The 20824-nt window shown below is 41.0% G+C and overlaps 1 protein-coding gene across 1 annotated transcript; it reads left to right on the top strand.

Annotated features, from left to right (window-relative positions):
- Positions 1 to 2548: 2548 nt before the first annotated feature.
- On the top strand, positions 2549 to 19278 carry UBE2L3 (ubiquitin conjugating enzyme E2 L3). Its single transcript, XM_086761216.1, has 4 exons — positions 2549 to 2627; positions 11215 to 11310; positions 15006 to 15192; positions 18460 to 19278. The coding sequence occupies exons 1-4, from the start codon at positions 2601 to 2603 to the stop codon at positions 18612 to 18614; spliced, it is 465 nt and encodes a 154-aa protein (XP_086617342.1). The 5' UTR covers positions 2549 to 2600; the 3' UTR covers positions 18615 to 19278.
- The last annotated feature ends 1546 nt before the right edge of the window (positions 19279 to 20824 follow it).

Here is a 20824-nt window from a genome sequence, read left to right as displayed (position 1 = left end):
GCCTGGGTCCTGTCACTAACAGGAAAGTAAGCGGTATAATTGATGAAATTCTGTCTGAAAGGAAACTCCTGCTGCTTTAGCATGTCGTGACTGCCAGTAACCAGCATCCAAGCCAGATCCAGTAGTGAGTATGGCTGCACAGCCCTTGTTCATAAACAAACTATACATCAGTGTTAGCATCATGCCATCTGCTCTGGATCCCATCTGAAACAGGACACTGAAAGGACTCAGGATACTGGTGGCGGGTAGTGAAATGTGCCTGCTTCGGTGTAAACTTCTCTAACACCCTGCTGTAATAAAGGATTTCAACATGAAGTGGCAATTTGTGAGGACAGCTACACTCAACAACTATTTCTTAAGAACTGGCTGGGCTATTGTTAGTTATAGTGTGGGTGGTATTTTTTCTTGTCAAAGGAAATACGGATTATCTTATAATTATCCCAGATACTTCTGACACTCTCTTACAAGCTATAAATTCATGGATTAAAATTAGAGATAGTAAATTCAGAATTCCCTGTGGCGCTCTTAGTATTGTATCTTGTGTGTGGCAGCTGTGTGTCTCAGTGCAGGTGTGAGGGCCTCAATAACTGTATTTTGATGAAAAAAAATATTTAGAGAATACTCGGAGACATATGGTGGTCTTGCAAAATTATGCAGTCAAATAAAGAGGAGATGAAGATATGAATAGAGTTTTGGCAAATAAAGAAATCAAGTTAATATCTGAAACAGCTTGTTTTTCATATTTGTAGACATCTGGAAAGTAAGTTGTAAGAACTATTCTTCCAAGTTACCATGGTATCAGATTTAGATATTTCTAAATTTCAGAAGCACATAATCCGAAGTAGCCCTTTTGTCATATGCCAGCATTTTAAAGTCTTCACCACCAGCATCCCATTTCAGCAGCACATCATGAATCCTCAGAGAGTCTCTGCAGCTCCTGTATTCACACAGCATGTACCTGCCTGGCACGTGCGAGTTCCCTAGCCAGTCAGCACGCACGCTTGCTTTACATCTCTCTGCTGCTGCACCAGGGTGATCTGCCTCTTTCATTTTCACTTTGCTCTGACTCTGTTTTCCTTGAGTGAAATGGATGCAGTAATCTTTAAATATTTAATAGAATACAGTTCTCATAACATTAAACATCTTTGATCATAATACAATTATTCATAAACTATTCAAAAGTACCCATATGAAGTAGGCGAGTATTAAGTCGGTTTCTGTAGGTACTCTATAGCTTACTTCATTAACAAATGTTAATTGAGTTTTGGAGCAATAGGCACTATATTAATACAAAACGTTGATTATCACATAGCTGTTTGGGGAATAATTTTAAGATAGCAAACTAGAATCTTGTGCTTCATAATTAATTTTTGTTGCATTTTTACAAGTTTTTGAAAGCCTCTGGTAAAAACCACAACATTTCATTTTTAAGGTTGTCTGAGTCTTTAAAGCTTACTTTAGAGCTTAGAACTTTTTTCAGGGGACAAAAGTAGCTTTTCCATAGAACAAGTGTTAGATCAGATGAGGACATCAAGTGACATGAGGGAGGGGGAAAGGGGACGTAAGGCCATGCATGGGCAGAGCAGAGCTTGGAGTAATTCCTGAGTACACTGGGCTGACAGATGTTTCAGGGAGCAAGACAGGTGCGTGGACACAGATGTCAGGTGGCATTTTAGATGTCATATAGTATAGTAACTTATGTCCCATGCCATATCTGCCAGCCCTGTGTCTTGGGTACCCGAGGGCACCTGAAGTGACGCTGGATGCCTGTGGTGAGACATCCGAGCTGCTCCTGGAGTGGTGGTTGCTCGGGGCCAGCTGGGGAGGATCAGAGCTGGAGAGCAGCTACAGTTAGAGCTCCATTAAAGAGCTAAAAAGCACATGGCAAATTGCAGTCTTGATTAACACTGACAGTGACATTGTCTCCTCTCCCGCAGCTCGAGGAGGTTGCGGCAGGGCACAGCGGGCGGGGAGCTCGGCAGAGGCAGGGCTGCTCCTGGTCAGGTAAGGGCAGCGACGCGCTCGGGGCTGGGGATGGCTCCTGGGGGTCGGGTGCCTCTTCTGGAACCGGGAACGGCCTCCTCTCTCTTCTCAGAGCGTTTCTAAAGAAACTGAGAAATAACGGCTGTGAAGGGCTCCGAGTTTATTTGATAAAACCTGTAACTACAGGTTGTCGTCTCTTTCCCCGCAAGGAAGGGGATGTGAGTTTGGGGTGATGCACAGTCAATGAAATACGCCACACCAGCATTTTAAAGCAGCGATCGACGGTTAAAACGCACACTCGGACAAAAGGCGTCACCGAGCGCAGGCAACCGGCCTTCAGAGCGGCTCCGGGAGCCCGCGCTTCCCGGGCGGCACGGGGGCTGCGCGGCGGGCCCCGGCCCGGCCTGGGACCTCTCCTGCCTGCCGTCCCCGCGGGACCGAGGGCTGCGCGCCCAGCCGCCGAGAGGAGCGCAGCCCCAGCGCCGCCAGCAGCCCGCCAGCCCCCGGCAGCCGGCGGGGCGGGCCCGGCACCGCCCCCCGCCGCCCCAGGAAGCGCAGGGCTTCAGCGCCCTGCCCGCCGCCGCCATGCATTGTGGGGCGGCAGCAGCAGAGCCAAGATGGCGGCCAGCAGGAGGCTGATGAAGGTAACAGGCAGCGCCGCGCCGGGAAGGGCCGGCGGGCACCCCGCTTCCCCCCCCGGCGCCCTTCTGGGTGCAGGGGGTCGCCTTCCCGACCGCAGCCCGGCGGAGCGGCCTCCTCTCCTCCCCTCGGTGGCACCTCGGGCTGGAGCGACCGGGACGGGAGCAGCCGGCACCTAGGCCGCGGCCGTGAGGGGCCGCGCTGTCTTCCCCGCCGCCGCCCCGGGCTCCGGCAGCGCCCCGCGGCCCCCGGCCGCCGCCCGGGGCTGGGCGGGGGCGTTCGGCAGGCGGCTGGGGCCGCCGCGGGCCGCCCCGTCCCCCTCCCTCGGGGGGCTCCTGCGGTGACTAAGCAAAGACGAAGGGCCGGGGGGGAAGGAAACGCCGCTGCCCGGACGCCTGGGCCCGGGGCCGGGGCAATCCCCGGGGCGGCGTGAGGGGTCGCCCCGCCGCCGGCGGTGCCGCAGCCGCGGCGCGCTCCCCGGCCCTTCCCGCGGGGAGGGCTCGGCCGGGCGGCGGGGAAGCGCCCTCTCCTCCCTGCGGGTGGGGGTTCGCCGCTCCCCCCGCTCTCTCGTCGGTGAGGAACCCTCCCCAAACGCCCAAGGGCGAAATCATTTCGGTTTTGCTGTTTCGGAGAGGAACCTCTTCCTTGTATGAGTAAGAGGTTTATCGCACTGAAATATGGACCTGGGTTCAGAAGTTTGCTCGTTCACTGCAGACGTGGTAATGTTTTTGTCTTCGCTCTATTTGTTCTAAACCGTGGATGGTACTTGTAAACTCGGCCTCGGTTGGGTTTTTACCAAGAGCAGGTATAGTTTAATGTAAAACACTGCTTGGGATTATGTTTCTCATCCTTTTCCTTGAGAAGTGAGGTACTTCTTAGAAAGAAATTGATAACCCTTGCCCCCAAAGCATGCAAGTTTTATGTGTTGTATATAATTGCCAATTAACATAACAAACTATATGCGGTGGGATTTGCTTAGGACACGCATACAGAGTGGCATAAAATATAGTCGTCTGTAAAACGCTGTGGCAGTACCCTGCAATGTTTGCATGCAGAGTGCCTGTAACCTAAATCAATGAACTTTACAGGCTGGTCCTGTGAAACGTAGGGGAAAGGCCCTGCCCCTGCGAGGCGATGCTTTAGCCTTGTTGAAAAACCTGTCCCTGTGGGGTGCAATGTAACCACGCGCTAGGATTTGACAGATACTCGGGCAATTCTCTTAAACTTAGTCTAATATCGGATTTGCAACTGTCTTTGAGGGCTGGGCCCCTGATAGGGCTGGGATTTCACTAGGACATGCAGGTGGCAGGTTTTGAATTTGCATTTCCTTAATTGTGCAGGTACGTAATTAACCAGTATGATTTGGTCGTTTCTGAAGAAGCCAATAGCTCAGCAGTGCTTTCATAAGGCTAGTTTTGTTGTTTTACATGTGCTGTCGGGCGATTAAAAATTTAGTGGCAAATACAGTGTGCAGTGTCATTCGTATATACATTAAATCAGTAGATTTAAAACTTTAGCTGTCCTTAAGGATCCTGATGAGAAGGCATTATTTTTTTATTTCATTTTTGATAGCTGTTATGTTTTGTCACAGTTTTAGTGTCACAATCAATATGTCTGTTGCTTTATCCTCAAATAAGGTTCCCTTTAGTTTTACATAGTAAACAAACATTTAATTGTATCTTTTTGTAAGGCAGCTTTTCTGCCGGTTCTGAAAAAATCCATTAATTGTTCAAAAGCACCTCACTACTACTTTGGTAGGAGAAAAATATATTTCCAATTATTTTTTCTTTTTAAGTTTAAAGTGGAACATAAAAATCTGAAAGGCAAGAAAAATAGTTCTTAGTATCTGCAGTGCCTCTTGCTTTTCAGCCCACCCCTCAATTCCACTGTACTTCTAAAACGTTAGCATTTTAATCTTTCACTAAAATGCCGTAAAAGTGTTTTTTGACGATGTAACCTCCTTTTCTAGAAAAACGATGTGGCAGTTGCTTTTGAGAGGGAGTGGTGTAGGAAGGAAGGAGACATTGATAATTTCCCTCTTACATTTTTACTTTCATTTTTATTGCCTGATGTTTGTGCATGTTGCGTGTGGTTCTTGTGCCGGCTCAGAAGCTGTGAGATGCTGTGTCACACGACTTGTAAAGGCTGTTAGATAAGCAGCTACCTTTGTGCCTTTTGCAGAGTCGAGTCAGCCCAAATGGCTTTGAGTTTTGCCGTTCACCTCAGTAGGAACAAAGTAGAGCTCTCATGCGGAAGATGTAATCTGGATTGCCGCGGTGTGTTGTTTTGAAGGCATAAACTCGCATGTGTATCCACCTCGTATCGTTGCTTACGTTCCAGATTCACAGATCCACTTTAAATAGTCTTGCACTCTTGAAGTTTTGCGATATAGAAGAGTCTGTGGTGTGTCTTTCTCAGGGTCGTAGAATGATGAGTGATTGTAACTAAAGGAAACAGAGTGTTTCAGTGTGTCACTCAATTATATTTAAAGTAATTTAGGATGAGCATTAACTGTTCGGGTTTTTTGGTTTTTTTTGCTAAATATCAAGTTTGTCTTTGGTAAGTGAGAATAAACTTTGAACCTTTTATAGGTCACATAAAATAAAGCAATTCCCATTTCCTTAAGGCCTTGCCAGCATTTTGAAGTACCGCATTTTTTCTGGACTTGTGTCATGCATCATAGTTATTCGTATTAATCACAGTGGCTCAAAGAGAGTGGATGTACTAAGGTCATAATAACACACTGGCTGCCTGTAGAAAACTAGGAGTATGAGTATGCTTTCTGCTTTCCAGGTGGAAATGGGTGTCCTTGTCAGATTGTGGAAACCACTTGTATCTTCGGTTAGCGAGCTTCCTTGTGAAAGAAGTAGTACATTTTGTCGTTGTACTTGTACAGTTCAATTTTAAACGTGAAGTCAAGTTATAACAAGAATAAGATTGTCTTGTTATCCCAGACTCTGTTTGAGCAAATTATATTTCCTAGGCCAAAGACCATATTTATGGCCAATTTTTGCAGAGCTTTGTACCGTCAAATAGTCTAACTGAAATTTTCTCTACTGATTTACAAAAAATCAGTGGAGGTGTGCCCTTGCCAGGAGCACACCTAAGTTAGCAAAATGTGAAATAGCTAGTGAATCATATTCCAGCGACATCTGAGGTGGAGTTTTGATCTATGAGCCACCATTACACCTCTTCAAAGAGCCACAGTTGTCAGATCTTGACTGCTCATGGAATGTGAGAGGTGCGAATAAAGCAGTCTTTGTCAAAGATTTGTTGTTATGGACCATCTCTCAGGGTAAAAACAGGCAAATATGGAGTAGTTATATTTAGGAAAGGATCTAAGCCTTCGCTTTTAGGGGAGCTAATTTGCTTCATGACCCTTTCTCGTAAAAAGCAGGTTATCTCCAAACGTGTATGATGGGGGGAACATAGACCTCTCGGAGACATGCAAGCGGGTTCAGTGAAATGCTTTTCACAGTTACTACCCACTAACGTAAAACAAGCCGTTTTCCATGCGAGATGTGCAGCTAAATGCGATGTGGAGAGGTAGTGGGTAGTTGCAAAGGGAAGGCTATTTCAGTGCTGGATGCTCGTAGTAGCGACCTGGCGGTGTAGTAACGTGTGGTACTGGGATGTACCTTCGGTAGGCGGGCTGAGGTAGTGTTTGAGCAGGCTGTCCTGTCCCGTCCCGTGTGTGCAGCTACTCCCTCCTGTGCTGATCGGCGATACAATCCAGCTAAGGCGTCTGCAAGGTCCATGCTTTTGTTTCCCGGTTTTGCGATGTTCAAAAGTGTCTTTAGTCTTAAAAATTGAAAACAGATTTAAAGAGTAAATAACACTTCACATATAAAGTGAGGTGCATAGACAAGTATTTTAACCTTACTGTTTTTACTCTGCTTCCGTAATTGCATAGTCAAACATTTGTGCAACTCCATGATAAAACACAAACACAAGGCCACGCCCAGGTACCTGCTGTAGATGGCCTCCAATCCCCAGTCTGCTGTGGTCTTGTAAACACCATGGCCCTTCCAAATAAAGGGGTTTGAAACAACTTCAGTATTTGAAAACCAGTTGTAAATTGATCCAAACACGGGTTCTCAGTAACAAGGGAAGTGTGATTTTGAGCAGTGTGTGGTTGTCCTTATGCAGAAGTGAGAATACTGATTCATTTTCCCTTTTTGAAATTGAGAATTGATAAAAGGATTTTTAATCAAATGAAAATAGTTTGCCAGTAAGTAGCATTACTCAGTAAATGAAAGGCATGTGAGTATAGAGGGTTGTAACGTTGCAGTGGAAACTTAATAATAGTTCATATAAGAGCTAGAATCTGGGATTTTTTTGTTGTTTTTTTTTTTTTTTTAATTAAATTGGATTGTAAGATGTTTTAACGCTCCTCTGTACTGTACAAGATTCAGACAGTGAAACTGGCCAGTTCCTTATCAGTGTTTTGGAGCATATTTAACTCTGTCACACTTGTCTTAGTGTATTTATAAACAGGCAAACAAAAATTGTAAACAGTAGAGAAACATACTTTAGAGTTATTTCAGTAGACTTTTGTTTTTCTTTGTGCACTTAATAGCATTTTGGGCTTGCTGAAGAATGTGATTAAGTCAGCATGAGCTCTTACACATATTCCCATGTTCTTGGATTGCACTGTTACAAGTGTTTGTCTTCACTACGTTTTCCTATCTGGCTTGGGTTTTTTTGAGAAGTCCCAAAACTTGAAAGGTGCGTGGGCAAAGCAGTTGCCTGGTTTTTAAAATACTTACTACATTTTAAGCTGATGCCACTTTTCTTTTTAATTTCAAACATTTAATTTTTGCTTTCAACAGCACAAATGATTACACAATATTGAAAATCAAAACTTGAACTCCTTATTAGTTATATACGAGCGGTTGTCTGTACTTTTGTGACTACCTTCAGCATTATACTTGAAGATCAGATAGCACCTCTGAAACAACGTTTTCTCCATTCTGTGTGCTGTGTGTAACACTTCCTCTGAGTATATTCGAACGGCAAACAGCGCATCTCAAGAGAGCCCTGTGAAATAAGACATTTCTGTTTTACGAATGGGGAAACCAACACAGCAAGGTCACGTGCAAGGTTGATAACAGAGTGGGGAAAGAAGACTGATAGAAATTCTTACTGCAGTCTTCTGACCTTTAGTTACACTCCTCCTGTGCTCCTTTAATTATGTTACTTGACAAAATTAAGGGGTGGAGGACAAGAAAATGAATTAATCTATTTACTGTCTGCCTAGACTCTTAAGTATTATTTTGAAATACGTATCTGGACTATATTCTTCTACCTCTTAAAGTAATTTTTGTCCCTTTGGAGTCACTCAAGCTCATGTTAAATGTAGTATTAACTTTTAATCTGTGTTGTTTGAAAGTATTTAGTAGCTCATTCACTTTTGTAACAGTACGTTTATACCGTAGTTGTGTCCGCCTCTGTAGCTCTGAGGCAGTTAGATCTTTATTATGGCTTTTGGCAGTTGCCAGAAAAAAACAAAACAAAACAATCTCCTCTTACACCCTTAAATTGTGAATGCTGAATCTCTTACCACTCCTAATTCACTAAACACCAAAACCCTAAAAGCATGACCTGCAAGTGTAGTATTACATTGTATTAGTGGGGATAACAGTATGAAAAAATAAAAGCTATTTGTAAATAAGTCTAATGTGGAATAGGTTAATTTGGAGTGGCATATGGAATCTTAAACACTTATAGTATAAGAAAAGTAATTTCTCTTATAAATTGGAACCTGTCTTGAGCACGTAGTTCAGGCAAGCCCTCTGCTAAGGTAGGCTTGATTCTCCACGACCTTTGCAGTCATGCCTGTGTGCAGGGAAAATAATTGTGTGGTTTATACCTCTCTTCCCTTTTTCGGTTGTCGTTTACTACCACAAGACCCAAGGCAGCAGAAAGAAAAGCACAGAATATAGTCCTGATACACTGCAATAAATTTACCACTTGTTCGATTTTGAAAGTTAATTCCTGCAAAGGCCCCACATGTCAGTTTGAAGAGGAAGATGTTCTGAATAATTTTTTGCTAGTTCTTTAGTGTCTTCTAGGCAGTTTAATTTGCTCTCTAATGTGGTGGACTTGAGGGAAAATGAGGAGCGGTTTGCTTATTTGTTTTAAACTTTTCTTTGCTGTCATACAAAGTTTTTCTGGTTTGTAATGATCTCTGTCTTGGATTCTTGCGTTTCTTAGTTCAGCATAGACTTTTTTAACCTGAATCTAATTATAAAATGTAGGTGTTTAATTTTCTGGTAGTGTGAAGCCATGCTTTTCTAATTTGTTTTATTAGCTTAATAACATACCTGAATTATACAATCATAGTCCTCCCTGTTTCTGCATCTGGGCAATTGTTCTCTGGGTCAGAAGCAGTGTAGTGCTATCATCTGAACCTGCGATAAAAGCTTCTGCATGGAAGCTGCACTCCTGCTGGGACATTACGGGGGAGATTTCTGTCGTATGTATAATGTTTTTAATGTAGTAACCAGCAGATTGTCTAAACCCATTTCCTTTCCTTGTTTTAGAGTGAAGGCAATTGTAATGCATGTTTATTCATGCTTAAATACCTACTGGTTAATTATCTTATTTTGTTCCCAATGTTTGATTGCTCCATCCAGTGTGGAATGGGATTTATCCCTTTTACGTGCTGTGGAGTAGTGGTTTGCCAGGACTTCACAGTTCTATATGTGAAGAGCTCACTGTTCTGAGCGAGTTACTCTGCTGACCCTGTCAGGGAAGAGTCAGCCTGGTATCAGACTCTCCCTGAGCTGCTGCTGCTTTGTGTACTGAGCACTGGCAGCCAGCTGTAAGGCACTGTCTGGATTTGCAGATTCAGTCATCGTAAAGGATCTCTTGCAGCTGCGATAATAAAGGTTATTTTCCTTTGCATATGTTGGTTTACTCTGTATCCCTATAAATGTGCTTCATGGGATTATTTTTATGTGGTTTATATATGTTTTCCTGCTTTACGGAAATAGGATAATCCTCTTACCATTTGAAAAAAAAAAAAAAAGCCCAAACAGCAAACAGTCTGTGATATTGCATAAATCTAGCAGCAGTGGAATCTGAGGATTAATCCACAGATCTAGACTAAGTAGTTGGTTTTAGAGTCGTGAAGATTGAGTTGGGCATCAATTCAATATCCAAGACTCCAAGGTTAAACTTCAGTATTCTGAGTATGCTCTTGCTTTTGTTGGTGCAGTGGGTGGGGATGTAAATGTTCATCTTCTGATGTGTGACTGTCATGTGATTTTTGTTTCATGTGCAATTAGAAATCTCATTTTCCCTTTGGGTTAGCATTTTATCATGATGCTAAGTTTATGCAAGAGATTACTGCGCATATTAAATCTCTGCCAGTCAGATGCAGAAAGCTTTGATCTAAGATGAATATAGAGATATTTTAGAAAAAAAACCCTGGATAGTGCAGGACTTGTACCAGGAAAACGGATCTTTTTTGTTTTCAATGTATAGTACCTTTGGCTGTAGTTGGTGTTTTTATCATGATAATATACAGTCCAGTTTTGCAAATACGCTAGCACCCAGTGAAGAGCTCTGTGCTGGCGGAGTGCACCAGTGTTGCTGTATAAGCAACATTTTTCCTAACCTATGTAGACACACAGGCATGTCATTCATTTTTGAAAGCACTGGGAAAGTTTTGTATTTCACCGTGGATGACTTCTGAATTTGAATTCAGTTAAATTCTCTTTAAACTCTTGAATTCAACAGCAAAGGGCTGTAATTGTTACAGAAAAAAAAAGTGGAACCTTGAAGTATTTCTTTTTTCGTCTTATGAAATACTCCAGGAAACAGTTGCTACACTAGGGCTTAAAATGTAATTTTAAATATAAAAATGGCTAAATACTTGATCAAAAATGTTTTGACTGGTGATTGACTAGTGCAGAAAAAGACCTTGTTCAAGAGTGATACAGCTATAAAGAGAGGTATCTTAACATAAACTGGTAACTTTGAGGTTCAAAACAGAGATAAAGCTTATCTTGTCAAGTTATTGGTCTAAAGAAGGCCAGTTTGGCTTAGATTGATGGAAACCCAGAAAAATATCAATTTAAATTGGTAATGTAGGAGTTTGTTAGTTTTCAGTTGAAATAATTGGCCTGTTCAGTGAGTTTATCCATGTTCAAAACCATTATGAAATAATTCTTCCAAATCACTATTTTCCTCCAGACAAGTCCTAAGATGCACTTTATTTCTGTGCTTGAGTTATCAGTAGTCTGTTACCAAAGGCATTGATTTGCATTTGAGATATAAAACCATTTTAAATGCACTTTTTTAATACTTCTACTTCATTGTGTCTGTAATGATGCTAATAACAAGGCATTTTTGTATTTTCATGACATATCAAATAATGGGTTTTGATACCTTGTCTTAGAGAATTGTACTTCTCACAGGTGCAAAATTTTCTTTCTTATTTGTGTGGGTGGCCACTGTTAAAACCTCAAGCTTCTTTAACATTAAAGAAACCCACATTGACCTCTAAGCATTTTGGGGGAGGGAAAAAAAAAAAGAGCATCTTGCTTAATACTGCTATTAACTTACACTTTGCTTGCTTTTCAGGAGCTTGAAGAAATCCGCAAATGTGGAATGAAAAACTTCCGTAATATCCAGGTTGATGAAGCTAATTTATTGACCTGGCAAGGGCTTATTGTTCCTGTGAGTATAGACTACTCCTTATTCTAATGAGCTTTAAAATAAAATCAGGATCATTTGTATGTTTTTAAATCCACAGTTTAGTAGTGCTGCTGGTGACCATTAGATAATTTTTGCACTCTGACAAGAATCTCTTTTATTATTATAAAACCTGGCTTTCAGAGTTGTGGTTTTGTGCAGAAGCTAGTTGTTTAGGAATACAGCATAAGTTTCTACAGATCACGCTGCAGCATCTTAAACATACTCTGGGCAGTGAAGTGTCGCCCTGGACTTAATTCTTCTCTCTCTTCAGACATCTTGTGTAATCTTGGGCAAACAGTGTAATCTTCCTGTCTCGTTTTATTTGAGTGTGTTCTGTTTTGTTTTATCAAAGTCTGATAGTGTAGTAGATGTTTCTTATAACTAGTGTGAATTAAAATCCATACATAATTGAAAGGTCTTCTAGACTTCTCTGATCGATACCTGCCTGGATGCTTCATAATTGTAGGCCTGGTCCAACGCACGGTTGCAGCTGGCGAGGGCTGTGGACTTGGCAATGGCACTGAGTTACTTGGGAGAGGTGTTGGAAGGGGAAAGCAAATGGAATTTGTAGTTTTATTGCATTAAGGTTAAAGTACAAAATCTGTATCATCCTAGGAAAAAAAAGCTGAGGTATGAAATACTTTTGTTTACTTGCTAGTATATATATATATTTTTTTTATTGACTAGATTTGTTTCTAGGATAAAATTGAGTATTGGAAGAAGTTTGTGCAAGGAAAAGGTTTGGATTTTCAGAAGGGAACTCTTTGAAAGACAGTCTATTTATTTAGGCATTAATGAATGCAATCCTTCCTGCTTTTTTTTTTTTTTTTTGTTAAAAGCACTGCAGTCTTTTAAGAGAATGTTCAGTAGAAGTAGATAACCACTGTATTAGTCAGATAGAGAGGGATTTGTTACTAAGGGGAAAGCAAGATACCCAGTATGATAAATTCCTTGGTGGGAAGTCACTTGGATTTTCACCTCCATTACTTTCCGCTGGCATACCTCATGCTTCCTTCGTTACCTGAGCTACTTTTAATTAAGTCTGCAGCAGTGGAGGCTGTGCCACTAGAGCATCAGTTCTGTTTTTCCTTGGGTGCTACCTAAAAGGTCCCCCAACCAGTGTAAATCTGTCTTTTTACGATAAGACTTGGAAACATCTCTGTAGCAGTGCCTCTGCTTTGTTAGCTGGAGCCCATTCCCGAACTCAGATCACACAGGCTGAGATAATGGCCAGGCCTTTGCCCTTCAAATACTGCAGAATACATGCAGTTTACTTATGTTCCTGCAAGTAATTCCTTTGAGTGGTTCAGGCTACTTTTGTGAATAAAGGAAGCGGGATTTGACATCAAAATTTGACAGAGCTGAGGAACAGCACACTTTAATAAGCCACTCAGATATTTGTGGTTCATGTATAACAGTTTATTGCTTTGATTATACTTTGAAGCAGTATAAGGTTGGTAAATATGACTAATAAAGCAAAATACTTGTTTATTCCTGTCAAAATTAGCGATATATGGTGTATATAATCTATTTTTAACAGTCTCTGCTCAGCAGAGTATGAGCTTAGTGTTTGTTTTGCAAAGGTTCGCAACATCACAGGTGTTTGAACATTGCAGTGAAGGGTGCTTCATTCCTGCCTTCTGGTTTAGAATATGCCCTGTTACAGGAGAAATAGCCTTAAATTCACTGCTGGTGTACACAGGAGGGAGTTTTGTCATGAAATTATACTACCTACAGTGATTAATAAAGTGTTGTGTTGTACGTATTCAAAGAGTAGTGTAGCTTATTATTTTGAGGATATGCTATAGAAGATGCTTTAGTCTTAGCATAATTTTTCTTTTTTTTTTTTTTTGGTATTGCAATGCTGGAGTTGATGGCTCAAAAGTATAATAATATACAAGCTGGTAGCGAGTTTTATTTTTTTTTCTGAGTTCTTGCTTTTCAAGTTTTACATGCTGTTTCCAGTTTAGAAAATGTTCTTGCTCAGGCTTAAAGACATTTTACTTATACTTTAGTAGGACTAACCTGTTACAGATTATTAAACTCTGTAACTAGGCATTCTTTTGATCGGCTTCTTAATGAAGTTGTGAAAGATACAAAGGTTACTATTTTTAACAGTGTTGATACAGAATTACTGTGAAAGATACTGCTTTTAAAGTTTCTGTTGTATGTAACATATTTTGTTCTTCGGAACAACTGTTAGTTTTTAAGGGTGTTTGCTCAATTGAGAAGCAGATTAAAGATCGCTTGTCAGGTTTGTTTTTTTTGTCTCTGTGAAACATGAGCAACCCTTTACATATATTTTTGGTTCAATTTATTGATGAGTTATAGTGAAGAATTGTTCTGGCTGAAAGTCAAGCAGAAAAAGGACATCTTAAAGCCCGGTCAGTTACCGTGTCAGTTCACTGAACATCCTCTCAGATTATAGCATGTGATGGAGGTAAGCACAAGTGAGGAGGGCACTAACTGCTTAAGTTGTCACCACCACAAAAAAAGTTGTTTGTTACACTTAAAGCTTTTAGGATTGCTTGGATAAAAAGTGGTCTTAAAGCCACTCTAGTTACCCCTTCCCTTGGCTGCAAAAATTACGCTGTATTTCTTAGAAACACACAACCAGACTTCTGCATATGGATGAAACTAAAATTAAATGTTTTCTGTTGAAGAATATTTTAATAGAGCACTCCTCACCCCCAAATATTGGTAAATCTTTTTTAACTTCTGGAGTGGGTTTGATTGCAGGGAACGGTCTGGTTGCTAACGAAGAATGCGTGTGATTATACTTTACACCAACTGGAAACTCTTATCCTTTGTTTCTTGTTCCCAGAGTGTTCGGAAAGGCTTCATGCCGCAGTTACTGTTTTCAGTGCAGAATGGTATTTTCATAAGCTTTAAATGTAGCAATGGTTTATTTTCCTTCTGCCTTTCTTCTGCAGTTAGTAGTTGAAGCAGTATCGATAGTCTGATGGGTTTTTCTAAATGAGGTTCTGGGCGTTGTTTTTTCCTTTCAGCGTGAAGAACTGCTTTGCTTGCTTCACAGTTCTCTCATCGTGCTCCTTCAAAAATGATCTGATAAGAGCGGGTGCTAAAACTGCATACAAATTCAGAATGTTCTCATCAGCAGACACAGTGAATATCTATCTTTAGTACCAATGAATGCTCAGCAGATTTTTGCGTAGTCAGCATGAAAACGTCCTCAGAACATATAGGGAAACCTGACAAATCAAATTGCTTTGCTGTTTGTACCACCATGTTGTGAGAGACATAAAATAGCTAGGTTTAGAGAAACCAGTTTTCCTTGTCAGGTTTCCTGTTTGTATCTCGGAAAGAGTTTACAGTGTTTTTTGAAATACAAAGTTGTGAATAAAATAACTTGTTAGATAGGACCTTGAGCTTGGAGTAAATTGGATTGGATGCTTTCTTACCAGTTGAAATGTCAGACAACTTCAGAACAATGTTAATCTGCTTTTTCCAGGGTAAATACAAATGCTGTAGAGGTTGTGTTGTCTCTGTCTTACCAAATAGGTTTTGATGCTTCGTGACACATAGACTTGGTAACATGCATTGGAAGAAAGTGCCTTTAAAAGATGTCATTTGATAGGTTGAAGTGTGGAGGGTGCTTTTTCTTAATTGCATCCGTTACAATGTCAGATTCTTGATATTCTGCCTTCTTGTTGCAGGACAATCCTCCATATGATAAAGGAGCCTTTAGAATCGAAATCAACTTCCCAGCAGAATATCCATTCAAACCTCCTAAGATTACATTTAAAACAAAGATCTATCACCCTAACATCGATGAAAAGGGGCAGGTCTGTCTGCCAGTAATTAGTGCTGAAAACTGGAAGCCAGCAACCAAAACTGACCAAGGTAGGACTCCATGTGGAGAAAGAACTGGATATCGAGAAACTTTGTATTGTATTTAAATTTAAAGCTTGTTTCAGCTTGTCAGCTCTTCAGTTCTCTTACGCTGTATCTGTTGTGATTCATGACAAATGACATGTTGTGAGCACGGTGTGCAGCTCTTTGGGAATCTCACCTTGTTACTGGGATGCAAGGTAATGGCACTGACGTGTGGCATGTCCATCTCCAGGAAACCACAAAACTCTTCATGACTGAAGAGTTTATTAAGGTGGTGTCCTCAGCGTACATTAAAATTCTGGTGGTAGTTTGTGTGGGGGTTATTTTGCGTTTCTTTTTAAACAGGGACTTTATAGTCTAGAGGTGTTCGGTACGTTCCTGGATGTTTGAAAGAAAGGGTAAGAATTTACATTAAGAATGTAAATATTTTAAGGAAAGAAGTTTCATCGGCTTCGGTGGTAGACTAAGAGTATGATCTGAGTAGGTTTTCTTCTGTTGTTGTTGCTTCCATTAGTTGCTGGGGTGAGAATGTCATGTTTTCTGGCAGGTAGTGATTAGTTTGATAAGCATTTATTATTGTACATACAGAAAGAGCAATCATCCTTGCAAAAACTACGTGTTTTTTAATAATGTGAATTCAAATGAGAAGCAGTTCAGTGCAGGAGCGTCAGTGAAGTATCTTGCTCTGTAGGAGAAAGTACTTCCTTCTTCCAGACTCCTCTTTAAGGTTGTTTTCACTTGAACTGTGTTCCTGATAGTAAACCACGCGGTACTTAAGATTTCCTTTTTCTGTGTACTTCTGTATGCTAATAAAACGACTTACAGTTTGCATGATCTTGCCCCAAAGACAAAATAGGAAAATTCCTGTAGTTGTTTCAGAAAAGATCAAGCAGTTGAATGTTGGGGGGAAGCGGACGTGGCAGCAAGAAGAACCTGTTAAATCAACAACAAACCATTAAAATTTTCACCAATCTATTTATCTCAGATTAAACAGGACAAAGAGCCTTGTGAGAGATTAAATGGAAGCAATGTGTAGAAGGTTTCTCTTAACAGCTTAGCAGTTGTCTTAATCTTGCGAGCCTTCTCCAGTTAAGTAAAGGAACAACATATTGTCTCTACCTAGACTGAGGTGCTAGTTGGTATTAGTTGAACTGCTGAAGCAATCCTTTGCATGCAGGAAGTAGTCAGTGTCTCCCTGAGAAATAGAAATTATCTTTTTATTGGAGAGAATTAATAGAAATTTTGCTAAAATCAGAATTTGGAACAAACCCTGGGTACCAAAGTATTGTGAATCTCTCAATTTCTGTTGTTTTGTAGTCTTTCGTGTGTCTCTCCCCTCCCACCCCCCCTTCCTTCAAGAAGTCATTTTAGTGTCAACATCTGTTGTTATTACATTGTTGTATGAACCCGCAACAATATAATTACAGCTCTGCTGAAGTGTCTATTCCTGTTCCTCCAGAACTCTTCTGCACTGAAAATGAACTTCAGTCTCTTTGCAACTTAGGCCTTTCTCAAGGAAATAACGTGGCTGATTGGTTTTGATCAGTCAGATGTCAAGAAAGTGGAGAGATTAGGTTTATCATAAATCATTAACTCACCTTTCATGTAGTGCATCTTGCTGCTGTACTATTTATTAATTTATGCGTAATATTAGAACAGACTGTTGTGACAGTATAGTTGTAAAATGCTGTGGATATTGAGGCAACTCTTGTTATGACAGTCCTAATTTTTTCTGGCTGGTGTGTTAAATAACCTTAATAACACAGTAACACTTGCTCTGGAGTGTTGTAGCTCGTTTTACTGAGTGAAAAGGGATTGTCATGTGCAGTATTGATGCTAATTTTGTAAGTAGCCATTAATATGATGACAGTTGTCAGAAATCCAGGACTGGTGAGCTCCTGTGAATTCAGCTAGTATCAATTCTATGTTCCTGAGATGGTTTGTTCAGTTTAAACTCTGATTTGTGGTAACAAATGTTCCTGCTTTGCAATATAGTGACAAGCGTATTTCTCTGGCTTTTCAGTATTTGTTTTGAGGTACGTTCCCCATTCCTAGCAGGTAAGGGTGGGAAAGAGTATGAGCATGAAAAGGTTTAATGCTGGGAAAGAAGCCACTCTGGTGTTCTAGCCTCTACCCGAGTGGCGAGTACTGTATGAACTCTACATTGCAAAACGAGGGAGAATCCAGTTAAACTGCTAAGCAGCAGCTTCAGGACAAACGATAGACTCTGACCTCTAGCGCAAGATGTGGCTGAGCTGTGGAACCCCCTGCCGCTGGCTGGGGTGGGTGTCAGTGTTTTATGTGAGCTCCGGAGGAGGCAGCTGGCTCTAGTGTGCAACGCATGAAGTTAAGAGTTTTGTTATACTTGCTTAAAAACTCTTCAGGTGCTGCTTTGTACTGCTCTGGGCAGCCCAGACTTACCTCACACAAAGTTATTAATGTTGTCGTACAGTGAAATGTTTTTTCTGTGTACCCACTTCCTGTAGACTTGCCCAGCTACACATACACCTCTTAGGGGATGGACGTGAGAACTCCCGATTGTTGGAACCAGCCCAGCTTTCAATGGGTGTGAGAATGTATGTGAGGAAAATGTAGCAACAAATGTCATTGTAGTACGCAAGGCTCACTGCGTGAACGTCAAGTGCAGTTCAGTTATTTTAAGAATGACATTTCCTTTGAAAGTGATAGGGGAACACTGACGAAGCGGCTGTAAACAGCGGGGTGACAAGCATCTTGCAGTTCTTACTTGTCTGGAGTATCTCTACTAGTGAATGTATTTGGCGATTTAGAATAAAAGGACGAATTGTCTGTCTGCTGTTCCTCGGGGAAGTAAGAGTCATAGAAAAATAAAGCTAAAAAAACCTGTTTCCAAAAGCAGGCCCTGCCTGCATCATTTTGACAGGTGTTGGGAAAAAATGTTTCACGATGGAAATGCCACCTTTACCCAATCTCTCTCTGACTAACTCGTTTATGAAACTTGGAGTATTTCAGATAGGATGCCAGTTACATGGGAAATAATTTGTGGTGCATTTCGGTCTCTATTCAAGTTGATTTTGTTTACAAATATGACTTTGTGGTGTTCATTCATGGTCATTGAACTAAATCTTGGCATATCGCTGTAGCTTATTCATGCTCTGCTTTTGAAAAGACCCTACGTTTATGGGAAGTGTTTAAAGGCAGTTAAAGCTCTTTTCTTACTGGGGAATTCTGCTTACATTTTGATTTTTAAAAATTAACCATTGTGGTCTCTGACAGTGTTTATACTTCTTTTGACAGTAATCCAGTCCCTCATAGCGCTGGTGAATGATCCACAGCCCGAGCATCCCCTTCGGGCTGACCTAGCTGAAGAATACTCTAAGGACCGTAAAAAATTCTGTAAGAACGCTGAAGAGTTTACAAAGAAATATGGTGAAAAGCGACCAGTGGACTAAAATCTGACACAATTGATGTCAGCAACGTGTGATAGAAGATCGGAGCAGTGCATTTGAGACACCCCGTAAAGCAGGACTCTCTGGAAAATTGACAAGTGCCACCTTTCGGTGTTAACTTGTGGCCATTACTAACTTTCTACAGTTTTCTTAATCAAAAGTGGGCTAGGTAACCTGTAAAGAAAGGATTAAAAATTAAGATGTTCTAGTTCTGCTTTCTTTGTTTAAAAATCACTGCTTCAATATACTTTAAAGTATGCTGTTTTCTTTTTCTTGTCAGAATTTATCAAAAATATCTTAGACTTATATTCTGCCCTTAAATTGAAAAGGTTGTGGCTGTCATTTCTTATTTTTCCTTGCAGTTCCCACTATCTTGAGTTCATTTAATTCTTCATTGAATTTTATCCCCCTCCCCAAACTGATGTCTTAGAAAAAATATCCCAGTTCTGGCAGAAAATGGTTGAGTGTTTGGCAGTTTTGTTTACTTTTCTTTTTAAATGTTGCACTGTGCTTTGTGGGACTTGTTCCAAGTTCCCCTTAAAATCAGTTTGTAACATAATAAACAACAAACAAACAAACCCCACAAAAACAATCAGAAATAATGTCCAGGTCTTATGTAAATCTGGCTGATGTTACCACAAAATGTTTATTAAACGGGGAAACCCAAGTTTTTGTGTGCGTCATTGAATTAAAATATGAATTATGTCCTGCTTTTGGAAAACTTTGGGAAAAAAAATCTGTAGCAAATGAATAGTGGAATGTGGTTACAAACTTACTTCACTTCTATTCGCAATGCCTACGCAGAGCAGCTAGGGAAACGTGCACAGGACAACATTGCAACCAGTTTAGAAGAGTTTCAGAAACTGGGGACCAAGAGGTACCAAAGTGATAAACTGGTTTTTGAGTTAAAAATTGGTATTTTGGAAATGTTTGTTTTTAATTTGAGTACTAAATCTGGTAATCTTAGAACATTTTTCCAATGGAATGCGTAAGAAACATCTGTGTTTTATGGGATGGCAGTCGTGCCACTTCCCAGCGCAACTGCTGTACAGTTCTTACGGAAAATGGTATGAGAATGGGATTCAGCAGTAACCTGTGGTAGGGTACTATGGGCCTCTGTTTTAACAACACACAGGTTAGATGATTTAATGAGTACTTCAGGTATCACTCTGTCATTCTAATTAATCAGGCAGAGCTGTTTTCCCGTTGCGGCAGGGCACACCTACGCGTGCTGAAGGGAGCCCTTTCTGTTCAGAACCGAGCATCCTTTGCTGCGTCTCTTGCTTTTCCTCTGCCTGTCTGTTCCCCGTTCTGAAGTGTGATCATAGCTCCACAGTCAAACTGCCACACAGTCAAACTGCTGCCTCTCCCCTGCCTGGGTATGTCATAGAGCAGACAGATTTACCTCCAGAAATCCGTAGGTATCTGGGAGCACGTATCATTTTGATGTGCGGGAAGTTGAGTTAGCAAATCCCTCACACCCAGACGCTTGCCTGTGCTCCTAAATTCAGTTTTAGTGCAGCCTCTGCCTTTGCAACCTTTCAGAAGCAGTGTGGCAAGTGGTAGGTCTCTTTTGGTTTTAATGTCTTGTATATTTGCTATTTCTTCACCCATCCCTCTCACTTGGCTTTCGTTTCCCATTTAGTGTAAACAATGACAGCCCAGTACCTCACCTCTGTTGAAAGTAAATTTTTTTTTTTATAAGTTAGGGAGCTAAGAAATTTTATGTTTAAGTGTTCTTAGACAGATTTTTTTGGCAGGTAAATAAAGTTAAACCACACTCACCTTATTTACAGAAACTTGCATTTCCGAAGTGTTTTCAGGCTTGCGAGAGCACTGTCGATTACCAAATTTTCACATCTTTGTGTCTTCATTTGCAGAAACTTGGTACTGATTTTGTTTCATTCACGCTCACTCGGATTCATAATAAAATAATGCCAAATTATCTGTCAAACTGAAGTGTGTGTAACTTCTGCATCACATGAGTCACTGTACCTTTTGATCATGTCTGTTGGCATGGAAACTTGCCGTTTCTTTTTATTTAAAACAAAACTGTAGCACTAGTTTGCTGCCCTCATTACTACTAAATAGCATACTTTCTGGTTGTAAGCCTCAGGTCAAAGACTGCATTTATCTGAATCGGTGTGACTTGGAGGCCACGGAAAGGGAACTGGAAGGGCTGTGTAAGTCGGAACTCCAGTCGCTTCATACAG

This window comes from Chlamydotis macqueenii, chromosome 17 (assembly GCF_036417535.1).
Source record: "Chlamydotis macqueenii isolate bChlMac1 chromosome 17, bChlMac1.mat, whole genome shotgun sequence".
In the NCBI taxonomy this organism is placed as follows: domain Eukaryota; kingdom Metazoa; phylum Chordata; class Aves; order Otidiformes; family Otididae; genus Chlamydotis; species Chlamydotis macqueenii.
The sequence above is the reverse complement of the archived record's forward strand: the minus strand, read 5'-3'. Positions and strand labels throughout refer to the sequence as shown.